Below are 19,783 nucleotides of genomic sequence, written 5' to 3'. Positions count from 1 at the left end.
ATGTTTTGTCTGGCAAAGGGTCTTTCTCAGAACTTGTCTCTGTCAGACATAGTCTACATCTTGCGCATAAGCCAAAGCCTGTCACAAAAACCGAAATGTTTAAGCCTCACAGTGTTTCAGATAAATATCTTTTAATTTATTTGTACTCATAAAATGTATTAACATGTTGTAAGGGACTGTAAGCGCAAGAGTTTTAATAGAGCTGCCTTAAGATTCCTTTCCTTCTAATTAGCCCTTTAAAATGTAAATTAAAAGAATAATGTCATATAACTGTGTTACTAAGAGCATGTCTGTGCTGTGAGTGTATAAATTAGCCAAGCTGAATAGAAGGTATTGCAATATTCAAGATGACAATTGCAGTCAGAGGCAATGGGAACTTTGTAATTGAAAAAAACCTGGGGCAAACAGCATTCCAGTAGCATGAAAGTCCCCAAATACTGATGCTGGGCTGGCTGTGTACATGTGATGGTGGATGTCTTTACCTGATGGAGAAAGTTTCATGGTCTTTAGGAGTAAGTGTTTATGAGGATATGGAATTTTACACATTGCTACTACTAAAGATAAAGGACAGGGGGAGGAGGCAGTGTGAGTCCATGAATAACTGAATAAACTGTTAAGCTGTGCTAATCAATTTCAAAATGAGATCAAAGTTACAGTGAGAGCTGTGAGTGGGTAGACCTCCCTGCCAGTCCCACAGAAATCGCTAGCTTTTTTTAAATTTCATGTAAAATTAAACTCTTGCTATTTTAATAGCTCAAAGTAAGCATAATGACAGAGAAAGCAATAAGGTTTGTCTTTTATTAGAAGTGTCTTACGGGCATGTAAAAAAAGGGAATTTATTGTTAATTCCTGACAGAAGCAACATGTGATGTGTGTTTTCAGGGAGCATTGAATCTGGGTTTGGGTTTCATGTGAGTTCCGTAGTAGATTTGCGATTTTGTACCTTTTTTATTTAATGTTGGTCTATTTTTAGTAAAAATTGAGCATGATCAGGTAACAGAAGAGCCCTTCCTTACTTAATACCCTGCAGGTATTGCTGGTTGGATCTGCCTTTTTGTTACACAACCTTATTTAAGGTGCAAAAGCAGTCTGTACAGCTTCACTTTAAGCCTGTGCTTTATTGACTTCTTTGACTTGACACCACCAGTGAAAGTGAAGTTGTGGCTGTAGGCAGAATTCTGGGCAAGAAGTTGGATGTAAACTTGATCTTTCCAGTAGCTCATGTGGATTTATTTTGGCTTGTAGAAGAGTCTTCAAGGCAGAAATTACAATGAAGGAATTTTTCCATCACTGCCTTCTGTGTCCTGGCTCCCTGTTTAGCCTTCTGTTCTGTAGTTGGACTAATGACCTTGCAGTAAATCAGAATCCTGGGCTGCTTTCAAAGCAGTGTGGCCAGTGGGGTGTGGGAGGTGATTCTCCCCCTCTACTCCACTCTGGTGACGCCTCACCTGGAGCAGATCTGGGGCCCCCAGCACAAGGAAGGCATGGATGTGTTGGAGCAGGTCCAGAGGAGGACCACAAAAATCATCAGAGGGATGGAACAGCCCTCCTATGAGGAGAGATTGAAAAGGTTGCAGTTGCTCAGCCTAGAGTGGAAGAGACTCTGGGGATGGCGTATTGTGGCCTCATATAAAGAGGGCTTAAAAAAAAATGGGGACAGACCTTTCATCAAGGCCTGTAGTGACAGGACAAAGAGTCATGTTTTTAGACTGAAGAGATTTAGATTGGAAATAAAAGATAATTTTTTTATGTGAGGGTGATGAGACTGAAACAGACATCCCAGAGAAGTTGTGGATGCCCTCCATTCCTGGAAGTGTTTGAGGCCAGTCTGGATGAGGCTTTGACCAGCCTAGTCTGGTGGAAGTTGTCCCTGCTCATTGCAGGGAGTCGGATGGGATGACCTTAAAAGGTCCCTTGCAACCAAACCATTCCATGGTACTGTGGTTTGCCTGGCAGTAAAAAAGGCTTGTGCTTCATGTGAACTAGTTTTTCTGTTCCAGACTTTGTGGTTTTGAACTTGCATGTGTGAGGGGACACGGAAAGGCAAATGAGTTCTTAAACAGCACAAAGAATAGTAGATGTACCACAGCATGTCTTGGATTATGCTTATTGCCCTTAGAATACTTACATGCAGAAATTGTTATTGAATATACAATTGTCTATGGTCATTCATTATCCATTATCATGGTTCAAGTCCTGTTTTCATGGTAGTTTGTTGGAACCTGAGGTTGTCAGTACTGAAGTGACTGTACACAACATTGGGAGTATTTCTTCATTGTTAAAACTGTAGTGTATATATCAGTCATTCTTTACAAGAGTGATTCGTTTTAACCGGCACCTTTTTACTACGGAACTGTTCTTTTTGTAATGTAAATAAAAAATTCAGAACAAATTCACTAATCACAAGTGTCTGCAACCAAAATAGACCACCTGCTCTACCTCAGTGGTTTGTTTCAGCAGATGTCTCTGCCACATGCTGCAGAGGAAGATCAAAAATCAAACATGAACATTGGTTGCTTGAAGAAATCAAATACTTAATATAATGTTCATTTAAGTATTTTAAAGTCTCTTTTCATTAAATAACTAGCCCTGTGTATCTGTAGGTCAGACGTCATACATTGGATCATGTGTATGTACAGTTTATTAGTCTAAGAAATCAACACTGGTTCTAACACTATCTGAAGTTAAAAGGAAATTTTAGATAAGAAAAAAGTCCCCACAGTCAATGTGTTGTCAAGTCTCAGGATTTGTTCATTTGGATCTGATGCATTTTGATCTTTCATTGGCAATAAGGGAAAACGCTGGATAGAAAGGAAAATAAGCACATGAAATTAAAATTGTTAATGATAAAAGAGCTGTTCATATGAGCTGCTGTTGATATCTCTATATTTTCTTTTATTGTTGTGGTATCTCACTTGATTTTTAGTATTCAGTGAAGGTTCATTTTTTGTTTCTGCCTTGGCCTTGTTAAAGCACATAGTGTACTGACCTAAATAAATTATAGTTTTCTCTACAAGCATGAATAGGTTTTATCTCTAAAAAGCATTAGTTTTCATCTTTGGTTTTTAATACATGCTTATTAATTTTTATTAGAGAAAGTATCAAAATTGTATATTAATTTTTGTGACCTGATATATTTCTCCTATCATCTTGATTTATTGCATTTGTCTACAGATTTATGGTACTAGCTGCAGAACACCTGAAAATCTTATCTTAACCTGGTTCCACCTGGGAACTAGATGATTGTCTCTAAAATTTCAATTGAATTCCTTCAGTTAATTTTATAAAAAGAAGCCATTTTGCTCAATACACTTTGGAAAATATCCATGTGCCTGTGAGATTTGTTTGTGCTTAGTGCCCTGCATTTCAGTGAGGTTTATTGGCTTGAGCTTGATGTTGCCCTAAGCATGCCTGGGTAGTTTCTGATTTGGAGCCAGTTTATATCCGGGTGTCCTGGAGCAAACATTTTACTTACAAAATTGCACGTAGATCTAGCTCTAAGTGCATTGCTGTCCTTTATGAAACCTTTTTTGTCTTGTACAGTTGTGTGCATTGTTTTACATTTAGACATGTTCCCCTTCTGGATGAAGTCCATAACAATGTGGTTTGTATTTAAATGAAAGGCATCTTTACTAGAGTCCAAGAGAAAATCCTGTTGAAATTTGTTTACTTTACGATGAGCATCACCTAGAGTAGATACACAAATTCTATTTTTTCCTGATGTTTAGAAGTGAGATTGTTCATCTGGAACTAATAGAAAGGGGATATATTATAAATATAAATAGTAAGTTCATAATGCAGTGTTTTGGTCTGTCAGCTTTGCTTAAGGTACAAAGCATTCATTATAAAACTGTTTTAAACACAACAAATTACACTGTTAAACTACTTGCTGGGAGCACTTGGGAAATTTGTTAGAGCATTTCTTTTACCTAAACAATGTGTGTATGTACATCTGCAATACAATATAGAGTTACCGCAAGCTTCTCAATTCTTTGAAGTTGAATGAGCATATGCAGTCATCCTCAATACTAAATATAGCTCTTAACTTTCTAAGCTGAAATTTTCTACATGGCTCTTAAAGTAAGTGTTTATAGGACGAGGAGTTATTATTTCTATGTTTTCAGTTTTAGTGTAGAGCACCTTCTGGATGTGGTGCCAGAATTCTTTGGCCTGAAAAACGACTAAGAGCTTCAATGATTAGGGGAGTAAGCAAAGGGAAACACAGTTGACCTGTTTCATGTTATTAGTAACCTGCCTGATTATTTGTTACTATGTCACCTTTCCTCAGATTGTTAAACTGGCTGTTTATAGAATGCTTCCAAAAAACCTTCAGAGAAGAACTCTGATGCAGAGGCTGCACCTGTTCCCTGAAGATGTGAGTAGTCATGCAGTTACTTTTTCGTCCTTGTGTTATATGGAGGTGAAGAGGGAGTGTTAACATTAGCACTCATGTCATAAGCAAGTAAATTAAAACAAAAATCAAACTGCTTTTTTTAACATCTATCTATATGTAGTTGGGTTTTTTCCGTATTATTTCACAGAACTGTGAGATTCAAGATGTATGAGATTGGTGTATTTAGGTCAAACACTTGGCATGAAGAATGCAGTGTTACTGAATAATTTTGGTCTGGCTTTGTGGGCAGGGGTGTTGTTTGTTAAACAGTTAGATACTGAAGACTATTCTTACCTGTCCCAGGTTATTCCAGAAGATATAGAGAAGAACCTTCTACAAGAGATTCCTCAGCCACGTGCTGTCCCCAAGAGGCTGGATGAATATACACCAGAAGAAATTGCTGCCTTTCCGAAGGTTTGGACTCCGTAAGTATCTTGGATTTTTTTTAAGAGGACACGATTTAGGCTCCCACATTATTAGTAAGAAAAAAGTAGTCATTCTTCTCTTTATGTGTTTTTTTTAAGAGAGAGGAGGTCATTTAAACAAAGAACAATAGTTGCTAAAATTTTCTAGTTTGGGTTTGGGTTTTTTTTTTTTTTAATAAGAAAAGCTTTACTTAAAATCATGTTTTCAGCTCTCTGCTTCATCAAGATGAAGAGAGTAAAAACCTTCATTACCTGATTTGAGTTATATGTGCTCTATAATGTATGACTTAGCTATAGCCAAAGGAAATGCCACTCAGGTTTGTAAACTTTCAAAAGCTTACTAAAAATCACTTGTACTAAGGCTCCTCACCTTAGCTAATACTAAAATAAGTCTGTACATCCATTCTGTGTAATGGAGTCCCCTCTGTGTTACAGTGTCTGTTAAAGGAAACAGAATCCAGCAAATACCTTACGCCCTCTTCTGAGCTGAAACAGTGAGAGTGGTTTTGACTTCTTCTAACCTATGTCAGTGATAAAAATTGCTATATTTGCTTTTATCCTCACTACTGAATGGTGCTGAAATTCCTGAGACCTCCTGGTTTTTGTGAGATTTCAGTGGATTAGCCTTGAAGTTTAGATTCTGCACCATGGACCAGAATTCTGCAGTACATTACAGTAAAGCTGATAAGCCTGTCCTGTTGTATGGGATGCTATAGTCTTCTGTAACTGTGTTTAGTATTAAAACTGATAAAGGTTCTCAACAATAATTTAGCTTGAATGAGGAGCTGGCACATCGTTTTAGCTAACTAACTGGGAGTATCTGTATTGCCAAAGGGAATAGTGTTGTGCTGACAGAGCTTTAAAAATGTATTTCTTTGTTCCCGCACATTATCACAGTCTTGGTTGAGTTCATCTCCTTAGGGCTGGACCAGCTTAATTGTTCTGACTCGCAGGTATGTGTGGTAAACTTGGTGCCATCTAACTTAGTCATTGCTGTCAAACTAAGTTTTTAAATATCTTTATGTCAGCATATTAACCATGGGGAAAATCTGCAGGTAAGAACACCACTGCAGTTACAACTCCCTTCCCTAATTTCTTGGAACCATTCCCTCTGGAGGAATTCAAAGCACAGAGAAAATAAGCATCCCCCTTTTTATATATTTCTGTCCTCTGCAGTCTCATCTGGATTGATTGCTGGTAACTGCTCTCTGTATACAATCTTTTTACTCCTTGCCAATTATGGGGGTTGGGGAGTGCAACTGCCTTAGAAATCCTGTAGCACATTTGGAGGCTTTCAACTCAGAGGATCACATAGTGCTTTACCTGTGGGAGGGCTGGGGAGCTCAAGTGGATATTATGGTGAGAAAAATAGAGAATAGGTGGGCCTGAGAGGAACAAAATACTGGGTCAAAAATGAATGAGAGAATGCTAGTGAGAAGTGGAGCTGTCGGTGGGGTAGGGAAAAACAAATGGGAGTTTGGGAGAATTTTAATGCTCTTGACTGTAGAGACTGGGGCAGAAGTTCCCTTCAGCCAACAACTCCATCTAGAGCCACATTTAAAGGCCTGGAGATGTACCTAACCTGTGCTGTGTTGGTTTTTTGTCCCACCTACTTTTCTGCTCTCAGGAACTGGTAATATCTAGCAGAGGGGTCAGAATGAAGATGATTGTTTTCCATATCTCTCATAACTGCAGGGTTCATTGGTTCTTGTCCTGGCCTGCAACCAGACCATTGTTGGTGTCAGATGAGTTTTAATTTAACCTTCAGGTCACTGTTTTAGCAGTTTTGATCTTGGGAAGAGTTTCCAGTATGAAGTAGTGGGAAAAATAATGGTTTTCCTGTCTGAAGGAAAAAGTGTATTTTGATTCTCTGGCATTCCGATTTTGGGACAAGTGGGAGGAGGGCTTAGTTGGGAAATAAAAGACAAAGAATTGAGCAAATTTGGTAAAATAACTTTCTGATGTGATAAGTAAAATACAGAGGTCTGTAAAAGGGGACTTAAAATGAACCATAGTGGTCACTGTTCTGATTAAAATGCCAACTGGAGTGTCTGAGAATAGACAGCTTTGCACCAAACACATTAAAAGAAAGGGTATATAAATATGCAGAAGTAATAGAATCTGTGTTCAGAGCTTTTTCATGGTGTGAACCCATGGAAGAAGTAGTGTTTGCATTATTACAGTATTACTGTGAAAGACTGGAGAAGGAACAAAAATACAAATATTTAGATATTCTTCTTTTTAGAAGCATATAGCACAAATATTCTTTTAAAAATAAGCAAAAAATGGACAGTTTTGTTCAAAAAACCAAAGAGGAGTTAGGTTAAAATACTGTTGCATAAATCCGGTAATTAGAGATGTACTAAAAAAACAACTACCTGACATGAAAATTATTTCACAAGAGAAAACATAATGAAATAATGAGTTGTTTTGTAAAAATCCAAATATTGCAGAAATATACGTGTCTTTCAGAACACCAAACTGACTTTCTGTTTGAGTTCCTTGTCATTTCATTCTTTTCAGCTCACAGGCTGCCCAGGGAGGTTGTGAAATCTCCAGCCATGGAGACGCTCAGAACTCTCTGCCCAGTTCCTGAGCAACCTTTGAGTGTAGTCCTTTCAGATGCAAATTATTCTATGGTTCTTTATATATGGGGAAAGTGAACAAACAAACATAGTACAATAGATTAATAGTAGATTAATATTTTAATAAACTGTGTTTAAAAAACCCAGGGGATAGGTTGTTAATCTTATTAGTCTTGCTTGGCTTTTCCTTGGGCTGTTGTTTATTACTCTTTACTAGGATCTTAGAAATCTGAGTAAGAAAACACAGTGCTAGAATAGAGTAGCCTGTTCTTGTCCTCTGCATTCTGCATTTGGGATGTAAAAAGCCTTTTTGTGGACTTAGATCTGTGAGCTTCTGCAGAACCCATAGATAGCTTCCACACAGTCTGAGCAGTCCTTACAATAAACCAGAAAATGAAGGACACAAACCTTTTCTTTCTTCAGATGGTTTTAATAATTCTTCCTGCCTTATGTGACTTTTGGTCTTAATTACTGTTTATCTTCCATGAAGTTTTGAGCCTGGTGACCAACCTGTTTACCAAAGGGTAGATGTTTAAAAGGGAATGAAATATCTCTGAGAGTGATTAGAAAAGGGAGGTGTTAGAGGGAGACAGTGATTCATCATCATTTTACTGGGAAAAAAAAAAATGTTGATACTAGCCCTTTAAGATACCTATATGCTTTAAGGGAGAAGATCAAATGAAAAGCAGAGCTTGATTAAAGGTATGTAAGGCTATAAATACAGATAAACACAATTATAAGTAGAAAATTAATCTTTGAGGTGTTACATTAAAACCTATACTCAAGAAATGTACCTTGCTGTATGTAAACAAGATGCAAGATAGATAATAGGGAATGCATTTAAACAGCTGAATTTATGTGAGAAGTTACTAATATGAGAAGCAAAATACCCTTTTTCTCTTTAATTGGAAATAAAGATGTAAATTTTCATTTGGAATGTGAAGAACTTGCTCAGTGCTGCTAATGATACTGGACTTTTGGTGATATTTTGTATTAAAATGTCTTGCCATAGAGGGATCCTTAAAGGCTGTTTTGCTGGTAGCTAGACTGACTGACCACAGAGAAACACCCACTATGCAGGTGGGACACTAAAATAGAGAAGTAGCTTTTAAGGAAAGCACAGGTGTGGAAACACAGCAAATTGTTTGGTTTTCAGAGTGCTGAGCCTCTCCATCACCACCGACAGGACATCAAAAGCTCCATGAAAGTGGACAGTTAAAAGTCAGAATACTCCTAGTCAGAGAAGCTTTCTTAGAGCATTCTTTCCTTTTATTCCTGATCAGAGCCAACTGACTTCCCAGCTTGTGCAGAGGTTCTTACTTAGATCCTCCTTGGAGAGATCCTAAGTAAGTGGGATGGAAAACCGTGTAGATATAGGAAAGTAAATGATGTCTGTTCCAGACATATTTCAAGGTGAAAAAGATGAAAAACTAGTGCCTTTGACAGAGTTTGCTTTTGTATTATGAATGAAACCTTTATTTCAAGTGTGTTTAAAATTTCAGATTGTATGTCTTTTAAATGAGTTTTAAACAGAAATCATCACAGAATTGACCAGTCACATATGACTACGCAAACAATTCTGTTCTATAAAAGCAAAGATACATCAGATTCATGGGCAAATTTTCCTGTTATATACCATTTGAAAGTTGTTTAACTGTCTGGGTATATGTATGTTTTAAGACAGTTTTAAAGGCAGGAAATTGTATTTCAAGGAGTATTTAAATAAGAATGTTACCAGATATATGGAACAGCATATATCTGTGTTGTTCCAGTGAGATGGATGCATTCCTGGGAGTTTCCCTTAAGAAAGCAGAGCTGTCTGATTGCAGAGTGAGCTCAGGCTGGTGCTGGTGTGCAGACTGAGTGCCTGATCCACTGCCAGCCTTCCTAGGAGCTCCCCTCGGGCCAGACAGCTGCTTGCTTGTCCTTGGGGGAACAAGTTCTTCTGCACTTTTGAAGTTTTTAAAACTTGATATATTGTAAACTCTGCAATTTGGTTTTTGAAAACCAAACACCTTCTTAATGTTTATATTTCTGAATAACTTTCCTGGTTTCTGCCCTCATCTGTACATCCTGCTTTGAGGTGGGGGGTTGCAGAACCTGGTCTGAAGCCATGACTTTGTTCCAGCCAAGCAGTGTGAGTTAGGCAGGGTCTCAGTACTGACACTGCTTGTCATCCCCATGCCATGGCACACAGATTCCTGGAAGTTAGTCAGCAACACCCTGTGGCTTTGGAAGCAGAGAATCACAGTGTTCTCAGGCAGAAAAGTTTGTAGGTGATGAAACACAAGCATGTTGGATGCCTGTGAACTGCATATGGCTCTGATAATCCTCTTAGATATTCTGTGCCACTTCCAGTTTCTCCTCAGTTTTGTGTCCTTAAAGCCAGTCTTGCCAGACTCGGTCAACCAGAAGCCACCTGTGATATTCCCAGCAAACAAATTCGTGGGCACTGGTGAACAAAAGAGCTTTGGGGTTAAGAAATCCTCTCAGCCACTGCGTCCTTTTCTGTTGGTTTTCTTAGAAGAACTGCAGCAGTACTCATCTTGAACATTCTACAGTTTCTAGTGCAAGTCTCTATTTTTAGTTACACAAATTATTTCTGGCATGTAGTAACTGAGCAGAAGAAAAAGGCAGAAATATCCTGGTTATGTTGCTGAAACAATGTTATAAACAGTACTTTTATGTATGCAAGATGATAACAGGGTTTATTAGGTTCTTTGTCAATTAATTTCTTCAGATAACTTCATGAGGATCCAACACCAAAAGACACTTCACATTATATTATGTAGAGAAATTACATTTGGAGTACTTCCAGTGATGTGCTGTGTTAAAAATTATAACTTGCAGTTTTCACTAAGTTTATAAAATGGGGGTTTTTTCCCTACCATGAAATATGAGGTAAAATAAAGGAAAATTTTTTGGGGTGGTCACTCTGGTTACCTTGAGAAGAGCAGAGGGAAGGCCATAACACCATCTCTGAAGATGGTAAGATCTTGAGCTATTTTTATAAGGACCATCTGAAGTTTATTCATTAATCTTTAAAAATTTGGTACCAAATTAAATTTCTCTCATCTTTTTCCTAGTTTGTGTTCAGTTGTATAGTGTGTCTGCAACTTTCTTGGGATTTGTATTGTGCTTTATATCATGCCTCACTTGGTAATATTTGGTTTTTATCTTGGGTTAAGTACTGCTCCTCCAATTTGAGTGTTCATCTCTTACAAAGCAGGGTTAGCATATAGCAGTGTTAAGAGAAGACTTGGCCAGCACAAACTTTTGTAAAAGACTGCAGCCAGTCTTACTTTTTCCTAAAAACCAAGCTGTATTAACCAGGAAAAAGCTATCCTGCCAACACAGCCCAGTTCTGTTCCAATGCACTCTTTGAGGAATCCCTCTGCCGTTCATTTCTGTGGCCTTTTCGCCTCTTGGTAGGAATTACATGAACTAACTGGAGATCATTAATCCCCAATCAAACCTAGAACTATCACTGGTAACTTTTTTAAATAATAAGGGCATAAAATACCTGAGGATTTTTTGTAGCATTTCATTTAACATGAGATTTGGAGGTAACCAAGCCTCACATTTCACACTACCAAAGCTGGATGTAAATTCCTGTGGACAAAAAAGCCAGAGATACTTAAGAAGAAAATTGCTCTCCTCTATATTAGGTTTTAGCTGCAGGCAGCAGCTGGACTCTAATCAAGAAGGGTCAGTAACTCAATCATCTTAAAAATCCAACACATTCATGTTGAGATTGTTTAGCCTATTGAATTCAATTACTGTCTTTTCTCTGGCATGCCTAAAACATCAGCGCTACCGATTCTCATACCCTTTACCTGAGGGCAGCTTAGGTTGTTTCTAAAACAAGAGCTGAAGATAAGAGATAATAAATGGATAACTGGGCCCTCTTACTTGAACTTTCTGAAGAGGCTCTGAAAAAGAAAGTTCCAAAGCTGCTTTCCTCTTCCCTTAAAACCTGTTTATCTCATATGTGAGAATGGAAACTAAATGAGTGGAAATTTGACAAAGAATAAGAGAATGGTTGTATATGATATTGTTGAACTACTTGCCCAGATTAAATTAGAGTTAGATTAATTTTTAATCACTCTTCCATAAATGTCTAGATTTCCTTTTTTTCACTTCTGTGGCTGACAGTATGTCTGGAAAGTATTTCACCATTCCTTCACCCAGTTCTCTGTTTATTTGAAGAATAGCATAATTCTTTGTCCAAAGCCAAGTGTACAGTTCTGCTCTGTATATAGTCCTACAGTTTTTAGCAGAATATATCACTAAAAGAGAAAACTTCTATTTTTAAAAAGCGTCACCTTAACAAGATGAAGCTTACATATATATTCCATTGATTTAACTTAAATATTTTTCCAGGCAGAATTCATATAAGCAGGGTCAGTGTCAAGGAATTACAGTAAGTTTTAAAAAGTTTAGATCAATTTTTCTTAATTTCTTTTTACAGAAACTGAGGTTGTAACCACTTTATTTTAAATTGCAATAATTCATTCTTCATTTTACTAAGAGTACCTAAGTGCATATCAGTTAACTTGATTTAGGAACACTTTTTAAAAATTACAAATGCTAGTTTTATGTAGAAAATAGTAAACAAGTTGCAGCTGAGGACCACAAAATACACATTCTAAGTTTTGTTTCTGCAGAAGAGGATTAGTCACTGTAGCTGTACTGTCACAGCAGTATCACATCTTTTTACTCTTGTTACAAAATGCAGCTTCTTTTACTGTGGTTTGTTCTCCAAGCAAAATGAGTTACACTTGCAGAAGTGCTTTTTAGGCAAGACAAGAGTTGCATGACAACAACACTAACATGGAAACGGTTCTTGTGCCCCAAGCAGAGGAAATGAGGGTTTAGAATAGGCCACAGTGTGAATTAGAAATTTAGTGATAGTTGAAATATCATTAGCTATTTCACTGATTATTTTACCAGAGGCATAGAGCTTCCATGGGATAATAGGTACACCTTGAGCAGAAGAATGATTCTTCTCCCCCCACAGCACTAAACTGTTGATGTTTGAGTGTTACCACATAATTTGATTTTACAGGGAATGATAGCAATGTCTGATCCTTGGGTTTTGATTTACTAGTGTGGTTAGTGAAAAAGATGAAATGCGTTCATAAATCCCCTTTAGCTATAGTCCCCTTACCTAATAGCTATCGACTTGGCACAACCTGAAAGTGTTCCTGAAAAATACATATATTCCTCTTGTTTTGGAATTGACAAATAAATTTTTTCTCTGTTGAAGTTTTTTCTATAAAAACAAATCTTAAATACTCAAAATTTCATCATTTATTCAGACAATGAACTTAAAATGTGTGCCAGACAGACAACAAATTTCATGTTGTGTGAATTGTGTACTAATTTTAGACAAAACCAAATTATTTGGAACCTTTTGTTATAAGAAAAGACTAAAAGCCACCTATTACCCTTTATAAGCAGATATGAAAGACAAGCCACAGAACCATTCTGTGTAAGCAGCCAGCTAAAAACTGTCATCAGTTAGCAATAATTCCACATTCCTGTGATGGTGATTTCCAGAATTATGGAGAAGAGCATCACAGCAATACAGATCGAGTGTGCCTGCCAGCACAGAGTAATGGGATCAAAGAGTGACTGAGGACCAGTAACTAAGTGGCATGATCAATCCACAAAGTCTTTTTACTAATTGGTCTTCCCCAGTCTGTCATCTGTTCAAAACTGTTGTTTTTCAACTGCCCTAAATGAGACCTTTATGAGCCACTGGGTATCACTTATTAAGTATTAAAAAAATTAGGGGTAGGTTAGAAGTACTTTAATACCAATTACTTCTTTGTGTGTTCTAGTTTTTCAGGCAAGTTTAGAGAGATTTTGTCCTTGTTGTTTCTTAAAATTCTTGAAACTTGTGTAAGAAGGTCAGGAGGAGCTTCTGTAAAACTACACAGTCATGTTGAAGACTCCTTCTGCCTTTTGGGGGACGCTGCACTGTTCAGGAAATAGGATGGGGAAAAGTAGGAAAAAAAGGCTGCTGGATAAAAGGCTAACATAGCAACCACAGACCTAAAACCCTCTGGGGTGAATTGCTCTTAAAACATTTTGTTAACTGCAAGGTAAGAACCATACTTTTGGTTTTGTTCTGGATGAATAATCTATGCAAATGAGAATTCTGCCAGACATTAAATTGTCCAGGTAATAGAAAGTATTATACAGACTGTGAATGGAAGAGATGGATGTGCCTTTTCTACAAGATGGTCATTAATTTTAAGGGGGTTTTCGTGCATCTGGAGTGCTTTCTCTCATTCATGGAAGCAGTAAAATCTTAAATGAATTCTAAGCCTTTACTCTTCAAATTTTGCTCTTGTACCACTGCTCTCATCTCAGTCACTGTGTTAGCCTGTCACATTAGTTAGCCTTAAGGCACTGACCTTTTGCAGTGCTGATGCAAAAGTAAATCCTTTCTGAACACTCCTTGTTACTGCTGCCGAGAGTGCAGAAATTCCAGGAAACTCCGGCTCATGTGCTCCAATAGTGAGATGAGTGCCCACAGGTAAAGAGAAAATTGCAGTTTGAGACAGAGCTCCCACACCAGGTGTGCATTGCTGAGTCAAGAGCAGGTGTTGACAGGTCACTTCTTATGTCACTGTCTGATTCCTCATCAGAGGCAGGTTTGAAGCCATTAGCAGTAGTTAACACAGGCTTGCAAGCACACAAATGACTGTAACAATTTCATGAGATTTGATTTCATAAAACTTGTTTTGAAAAGTCTCAGTCAATGCAATGTAACAGCAAAGCAGTGTGAGTAGGGATTGTTTGGGGAGAGATGGTAATGAGGTATTCTGAGCTTGAAAGAAGATAAGGTCATGTTATCAGATGCTGTTTATCAGCAGCATCCAGTAAAAGAAACAAGGGAGGTGTGTCACTTCTTTTGGAAGAAGAAGGAAGGGCAATGTTGACTACAAATTATATTGTAATAGCTAATCCCAGTGCATTTGGAAGTTCTAAGAAACAAACTTGTTTGAATTAAAATACATAGTTTTGAAGAGATATTGTGAGTCATTAAAAATGAAGAGATTTTTTTTTTAATTGCCTGGATTGTAAAATAACTGCTGTACTTATAGAATAGACAGTGTCATATATTACTCTACAGCTTTGCCTTTATTATTTCTTTGAGGTTAGTAATGCTAATCTGTCTGCTGTAAGATGCTACAAGGTTTTAGTTTGTTTGCCTAGAAATAGGATGGTGAAGTTGTCCTTTATATTTTTGAAATCAAGTTAGTTGCAATATAACACAGACTAGTGATTACTTAGATTTGGCCTTCATAGAGTAATACACACACCCCCCTTATTTATTTTTTTCTGAGGCTGTTTTACCTCCACAAAACATTGCTAGGCAAAGGGAAACATCATTGCTGGAATGTGCTGACAAGAATTTAATAAAGATGGAGCTGTGCAACAAGTCTCTTCGGAGCTGATTGAAATAAATATTCACTCCAGGAGTTGAGAATTGAACACATTTAAATATTGCAGTGGGTCTCTGTCCTGTCCTTCCTCACAGGAGAAATACCCTTGGAAGAGGATATTTCACATCACACTGAAAAAGAATATTGAGTATTCTGTGAAGTGGGGGGTCCCATCATAGTTGCAAATATGCAAAGCTCTTTTTGTGCTGTTAGTTTCTGTTTGCCATCTGTGATGTTCAGAGGCTGAGGTCATAGCTTCATGAGCTTTTTTTCTGGCAATTAGGCTTGCTTTTAAGAGTCATCCATTACTTCTGCCTCTCCATTCTGTTTGTGTGGCAACAGAATGGAGAATCAGAGAACTGACCTAGGTTAAAGACAACCTTGTTTTATGCAGCTGCACGAAGGGGTGTATGCTGGAGTTGGTTGGAGTTGCTAGGGAAGCACATGTATGTTCACCATATTTCAGTATTAATTAATGATACAGATGCCAGCTCTACAATCTGCAGTGCTTTTCAAACATAACTGTGACTGTGAAATCTGTAGAGACACTGAAGAGAGAATTTACAATGGCAAGCTTTAGCCCAAGGACACAAGCCTCTTCAAGTCATCTCTAAAGTCCTTGAAGAAAGGCAGGGCTTCTCCATGTTCTAGGGATTAGTTTGACCTCAATCTTACTTCATGAAGTGGGATACAGAGCAAAGAAGTTACTGTTCTCCTGTAAATAGGAAAACTCTAACAGTCCATTTTTTTTCAGCACTGCAGAGTGTAGGGCTGGAGTCCGTATCAAAAGACAACATTTATATGAAATACTTTAATTCTGCAGAGTTTTGGGAAGCTCTCTACCAGTTACAGTAGACAACACTAAGACCCTTTTACTTTCCATCACAAAAGCTGATCCTAGGAGCTGGACATATGTGCAGGTTTATCTATTTTGTAAGTTTCAGTGTCTCTGGATTGTTGGTGTTTTACATCAGCTGTATTTCTCTTCTGATAGCTGAGAGTATGGATAAAAATTGGGAGAATTTACAGAATCACAGAATTGTGAGGGTTTGGAAGGGAGATCATCCAGTCCAACCCCCTGCCAAGGCAGGGTCCTCTAGAGCAGCTTACATAGGAATGCATCCAGGTGGGTTTTGAGTGTCTTCAGAGAGGGAGAATCCATGACCTCCCTGGGCAGCTTTAAGAGATTTAAAAGCTGTAATCAGAGCTTAGGACCAGCTCTTCAGTGTCATTTACTCAGTGGTGAAGTATTTGTTAAGAGAGAGGCCTCCTGTGTTTGCTAGTATTTTGTATTTTGCCTAGAACTCACAAAACTGTCTTAACACTTTTTATTTTACATTTCCCCTTGTCTTGGAGTCTCCTGTCAGTATACAGCAAAGCTTTTTTTTTCCCCCAAGAATGTTACTTTAAAAAGAAAAAGAGAAGCAGCTATGTGAAGTCTTGCCTTTGGGTGAGTTTCTGAACTGTCTGTTCCAGGAGATAGCATTTCCTTTGTTCCAAGTGCATAAACTCAGGCCTTTGCTGAGGAACAGCAAAATCACTCCCATCAAAGAAGACTCTCACATGGATTTATGTCACTTATCAATGAGCAGTTACACATTGATGCTCACAAGTAGTTCATAATTCTCTCTGAGTAGACAACTTTTTTGTGGGTTCATATTCTTCGTTGGACAAAATGTCTGTAACACTTTTGTCAAAGGCAGTGCTTTTCAAGGCTTAGTTTTCCTGGTGCCAAGGACTCTTCAAAAGCAGTCCAAAAGCCAAGTACTAGTGGGCATAAAAAGCCTACTGTGGCAATAGAAAAGGCTTTAAAAACCTTTGTATTTGTTCACACAAGTGTTTCAGTGTGGAAAATCCCATCTTTAAGCTTCATTAACTTCATAAGACTGCAAACTAAGAGTCCAGTGTTTTATGCATTTTTATGCATTTAAATTTTAAGACAATGAGCATTAAAGTTGAAATGCAGATTACAAGCAAGCAAGAAAAAAAAGAATTTTCATTCCAGACCAAAGTGCTGGAAGACCTGTAGCTCTGCAGCACTCCAGCATACCCCTAGATTGAAGTTTTAAGTGAACCATTCATAGAAAAATGCAAAATCCTTTGAGCAATGCACAAGAGGATTGATTAGCCTGTAAAAAAGAAAGAGTAATAACTATAAGCTGCAAGACAAGGATGTCTTTGCCATGCTGTGTTGCCTAAAATCTTCCAGCTCTGTCCACCTATCTAGGATAAAACTTCTAAGACACTGCTGAGAATTTTTAAAAATCCCATACTCTTACTACTCCACAGTCAGTTTTATAATTAAATACCTCTTCTGGCAACAGGGTGAGATCTGAGTAACAAAATGTGCAATGTCAGAGAGGCTGGAACCAGATGATGTTTAAAGTCCCTTCTGATCCAAATCCTTCTGTGATTCTGAGTATCTCCAAGTACTGAAGTCTGGGATTCTAGGAAATGTGACTTGACTTTGCAGCACACACCAGCCATCAAACCTTGAGTACATTCAACCTAAACATTAAGCAAGTATGTAAACAACATATATGTGCTTGCAGCAGTTCCGTCATGCACAAAAAATACAAATCCAAATGTTAACACAGAATATGCTATTTAAATGGGAAACAAAGCAGCTTTGTGATTCATCACAGTATGAACATTAGTTCTTCTTTATAGTTGTTCCATAAAATTCACACAATTTTATATGCTACTCTTGAAATAACACAAACTGAATTCCAGAGTTGTTTTGATGTGAGAACCTGTGGGCTCATACAAGAGTTGTGTGAATGATTTCACTTTGCAGTGCTATTGCTTGGCAAATTCTAGAACTGCAACATAGGACTAAGCAAGTTTTGGATTTCTGTGTGGCATCTCTGCAGGCATCTAAACACTCAGTCTTTAAGTTGTCTGCTTCCATTGCTGTCTACTTTTATTTCCATTATTGAGCTAAATTACAGATAAAATTTACCCCTTTTGGAAATTTGTCTTGGTTAGTGTAGTGGTTTGCAGGTATTCCTGTATGCCAGAATTTTTCATCTAACTTTGCGGCAAATCTGGCCCTGTATCCCTTTAGATGTCTCTAAAACCTTTGTTAATAGCTCTCTTGTTGAGTCCTGGTGAGTCCCCAGCCTGCTTTGGTTCCCAGACTGGAGTAGCAGTGAGAGGAGCGCTGTGTTCCCACAGGCTGCGGGTGTGTGGGGGGTGGGGCTGCAGGGAGCAGCTGCCCCGTGCTGGGCACACCCCAGCCCTGTCCTGGGCACCTCGGGCATCGCTGGCCTGTGCTGGGGTTTTGGGGAGTGACTGGGCAAACTCCAGCACGTGCAGCTTCTCTGCAGGACATCTTAGGGGGTGTAGATGTACATCTGCAGACTCAGCATTCTAAGAGCCATGAGCTGGTCTGAGCTGTGTAGTTTCAGGGAGAATGTGCTTCTTGCAGCCAGTGGATGCGTGGCAGGCAGGGAGAGAGATGTGCCTGAATAGGAAATCACAGAGGATTGGAAACAGCAGTCTGCTTCTGTCTGAATGTTTTCCACATTTGTCATCCAAGCAAAGGGGGTTGCAGAACTTGTAAGATTCAAATTAGGGGGTTTTTTAAAGCATCACTTTTAACTGCTTTAGTAGTGTTGTGATGGACTGTGCTGTAAACTAAAAATTACCACCTTTAAAGCCCTGTGAGACTGCATTCAGTTCAAGATGGTTTTTGTTTTGCTTAGGAAAGTAGGAGGGACAATTAGTCTTGATGTCTGTAAATTCTTAGAGGTCTTAGTAAATTTCTTTAAGTTGTTCTGTCTTGTGTGTGTAATCCAGAAAATACTCTTTTTTGTCAAAAAAACTTCACCAGAGTAAGGAAATAAAACTAGACAAGGCTGCTACTGCAGCCTTAAAGCAAAGCCATTGTAGTGCACATGCACTTTTTAAAATACCTTTTTTTTCCCCCACAGACCTAAAGATTTTCGAAAGAAGTAATAACAAGAAAAGAAAAAGAGTCATCAGGAGGGTCTCTCCTTCAAAGAAAATTCTTCTACTATGGAATCATCTGTGCAGCTCAGTCAGCCCTTCCATATGGAATGTTTCTGACAGCTGTCAGCAAACTTGACTTGGCAGGATTATAGAAGGTAGTGTATTTGAAACACCTAAGAATAGGTATTACCTCGTTAATATCATCTCTACTCTGCATTGTATGATCTGGTATTTGTTAATGGCATTTGATTTGATACTGTTATTAAAAAATTAATACCTTTGTAATGAGTATTTGTATTTCATAGAAACAATATATGGAGTACTGCTATGAAGTAGCTCACTCTAAAAGTTGCAAAACTGGAATTCCATGCAGGAGGAGCAGAGAATAATTATGGTCACCAGCCATAAATTTTCATCCTTGAGCATTGGTCATCTTTTGATACACTGTGCTCTAAGGAACAAAATGACAACTACTGTTTTTTTTAATAATCTTACTTTTTCAGACTACTGTTCATCTGCATCTAAAGTCTTGGCTGTGCTGAATGGCAAGAGCAAGGGTGACTAATTTCTAGCTGCTGAATGTCATTAAATGTGTCCCTAATGGTATTTTATTCTTGATGTTGAGATGTTACATGATTGTCATTGGGTTCTGTCTGCCTTGGAAAGTAGTCAGGCAGAGCATTGCTCCAGCTGGCCATGGCTTTTGAAGATGGCACACTCTGGACTCCACAGTTTTGGTAACTCTGGTTGTTACCAACCAGAAGACCCATTTGGGCCTGTGCATTGCATTTCCTGAAAAGACTCCTACTCACAAGGAGGAGCTTCTGCTGACAACCCAGTGTAGAACAGATTTCATTAAAGAGCTGAAATAACAGGCAGTAAAGGCAGATCACAGAGAGATACTTTTCCTTTTTTTCCCCCTTCAGCCTCAATCTGATTTTCATTCAAGTCACAGGAACATGCCTT

At 38.2% G+C, this 19,783-nt stretch overlaps 1 protein-coding gene across 2 annotated transcripts in view; it reads left to right on the top strand.

Moving 5' to 3' along the window:
- The window catches only part of MRPL13 (mitochondrial ribosomal protein L13), a gene marked incomplete at its 3' end in the record, with an annotated part of 29,260 nt that extends 10,158 nt beyond the window's left edge, over window positions 1-19,102 (top strand). Inside the window, exons 5-7 of one of the 2 annotated variants that reach the window (XM_083854874.1) lie at window positions 4,289-4,375; window positions 4,697-4,818; window positions 18,799-19,102. In XM_083854874.1, the coding sequence (XP_083711000.1) occupies window positions 4,289-4,375; window positions 4,697-4,818; window positions 18,799-18,823 (234 nt within the window). Of the gene's footprint in view, window positions 1-4,288; window positions 4,376-4,696; window positions 4,823-18,798 lie in introns of those variants that run through there. The other variant, XM_083854875.1, reaches the window with a different exon arrangement.
- Between the last annotated feature and the right edge of the window lie 681 nt (window positions 19,103-19,783).

Source organism: Zosterops lateralis (genome assembly GCF_965231275.1).
Source record: "Zosterops lateralis genome assembly, chromosome: 1".
Classification (NCBI taxonomy): domain Eukaryota; kingdom Metazoa; phylum Chordata; class Aves; order Passeriformes; family Zosteropidae; genus Zosterops; species Zosterops lateralis.
Note: the sequence above shows the minus strand (reverse complement) of the source record. Positions and strands in the feature narration are given on the sequence as shown.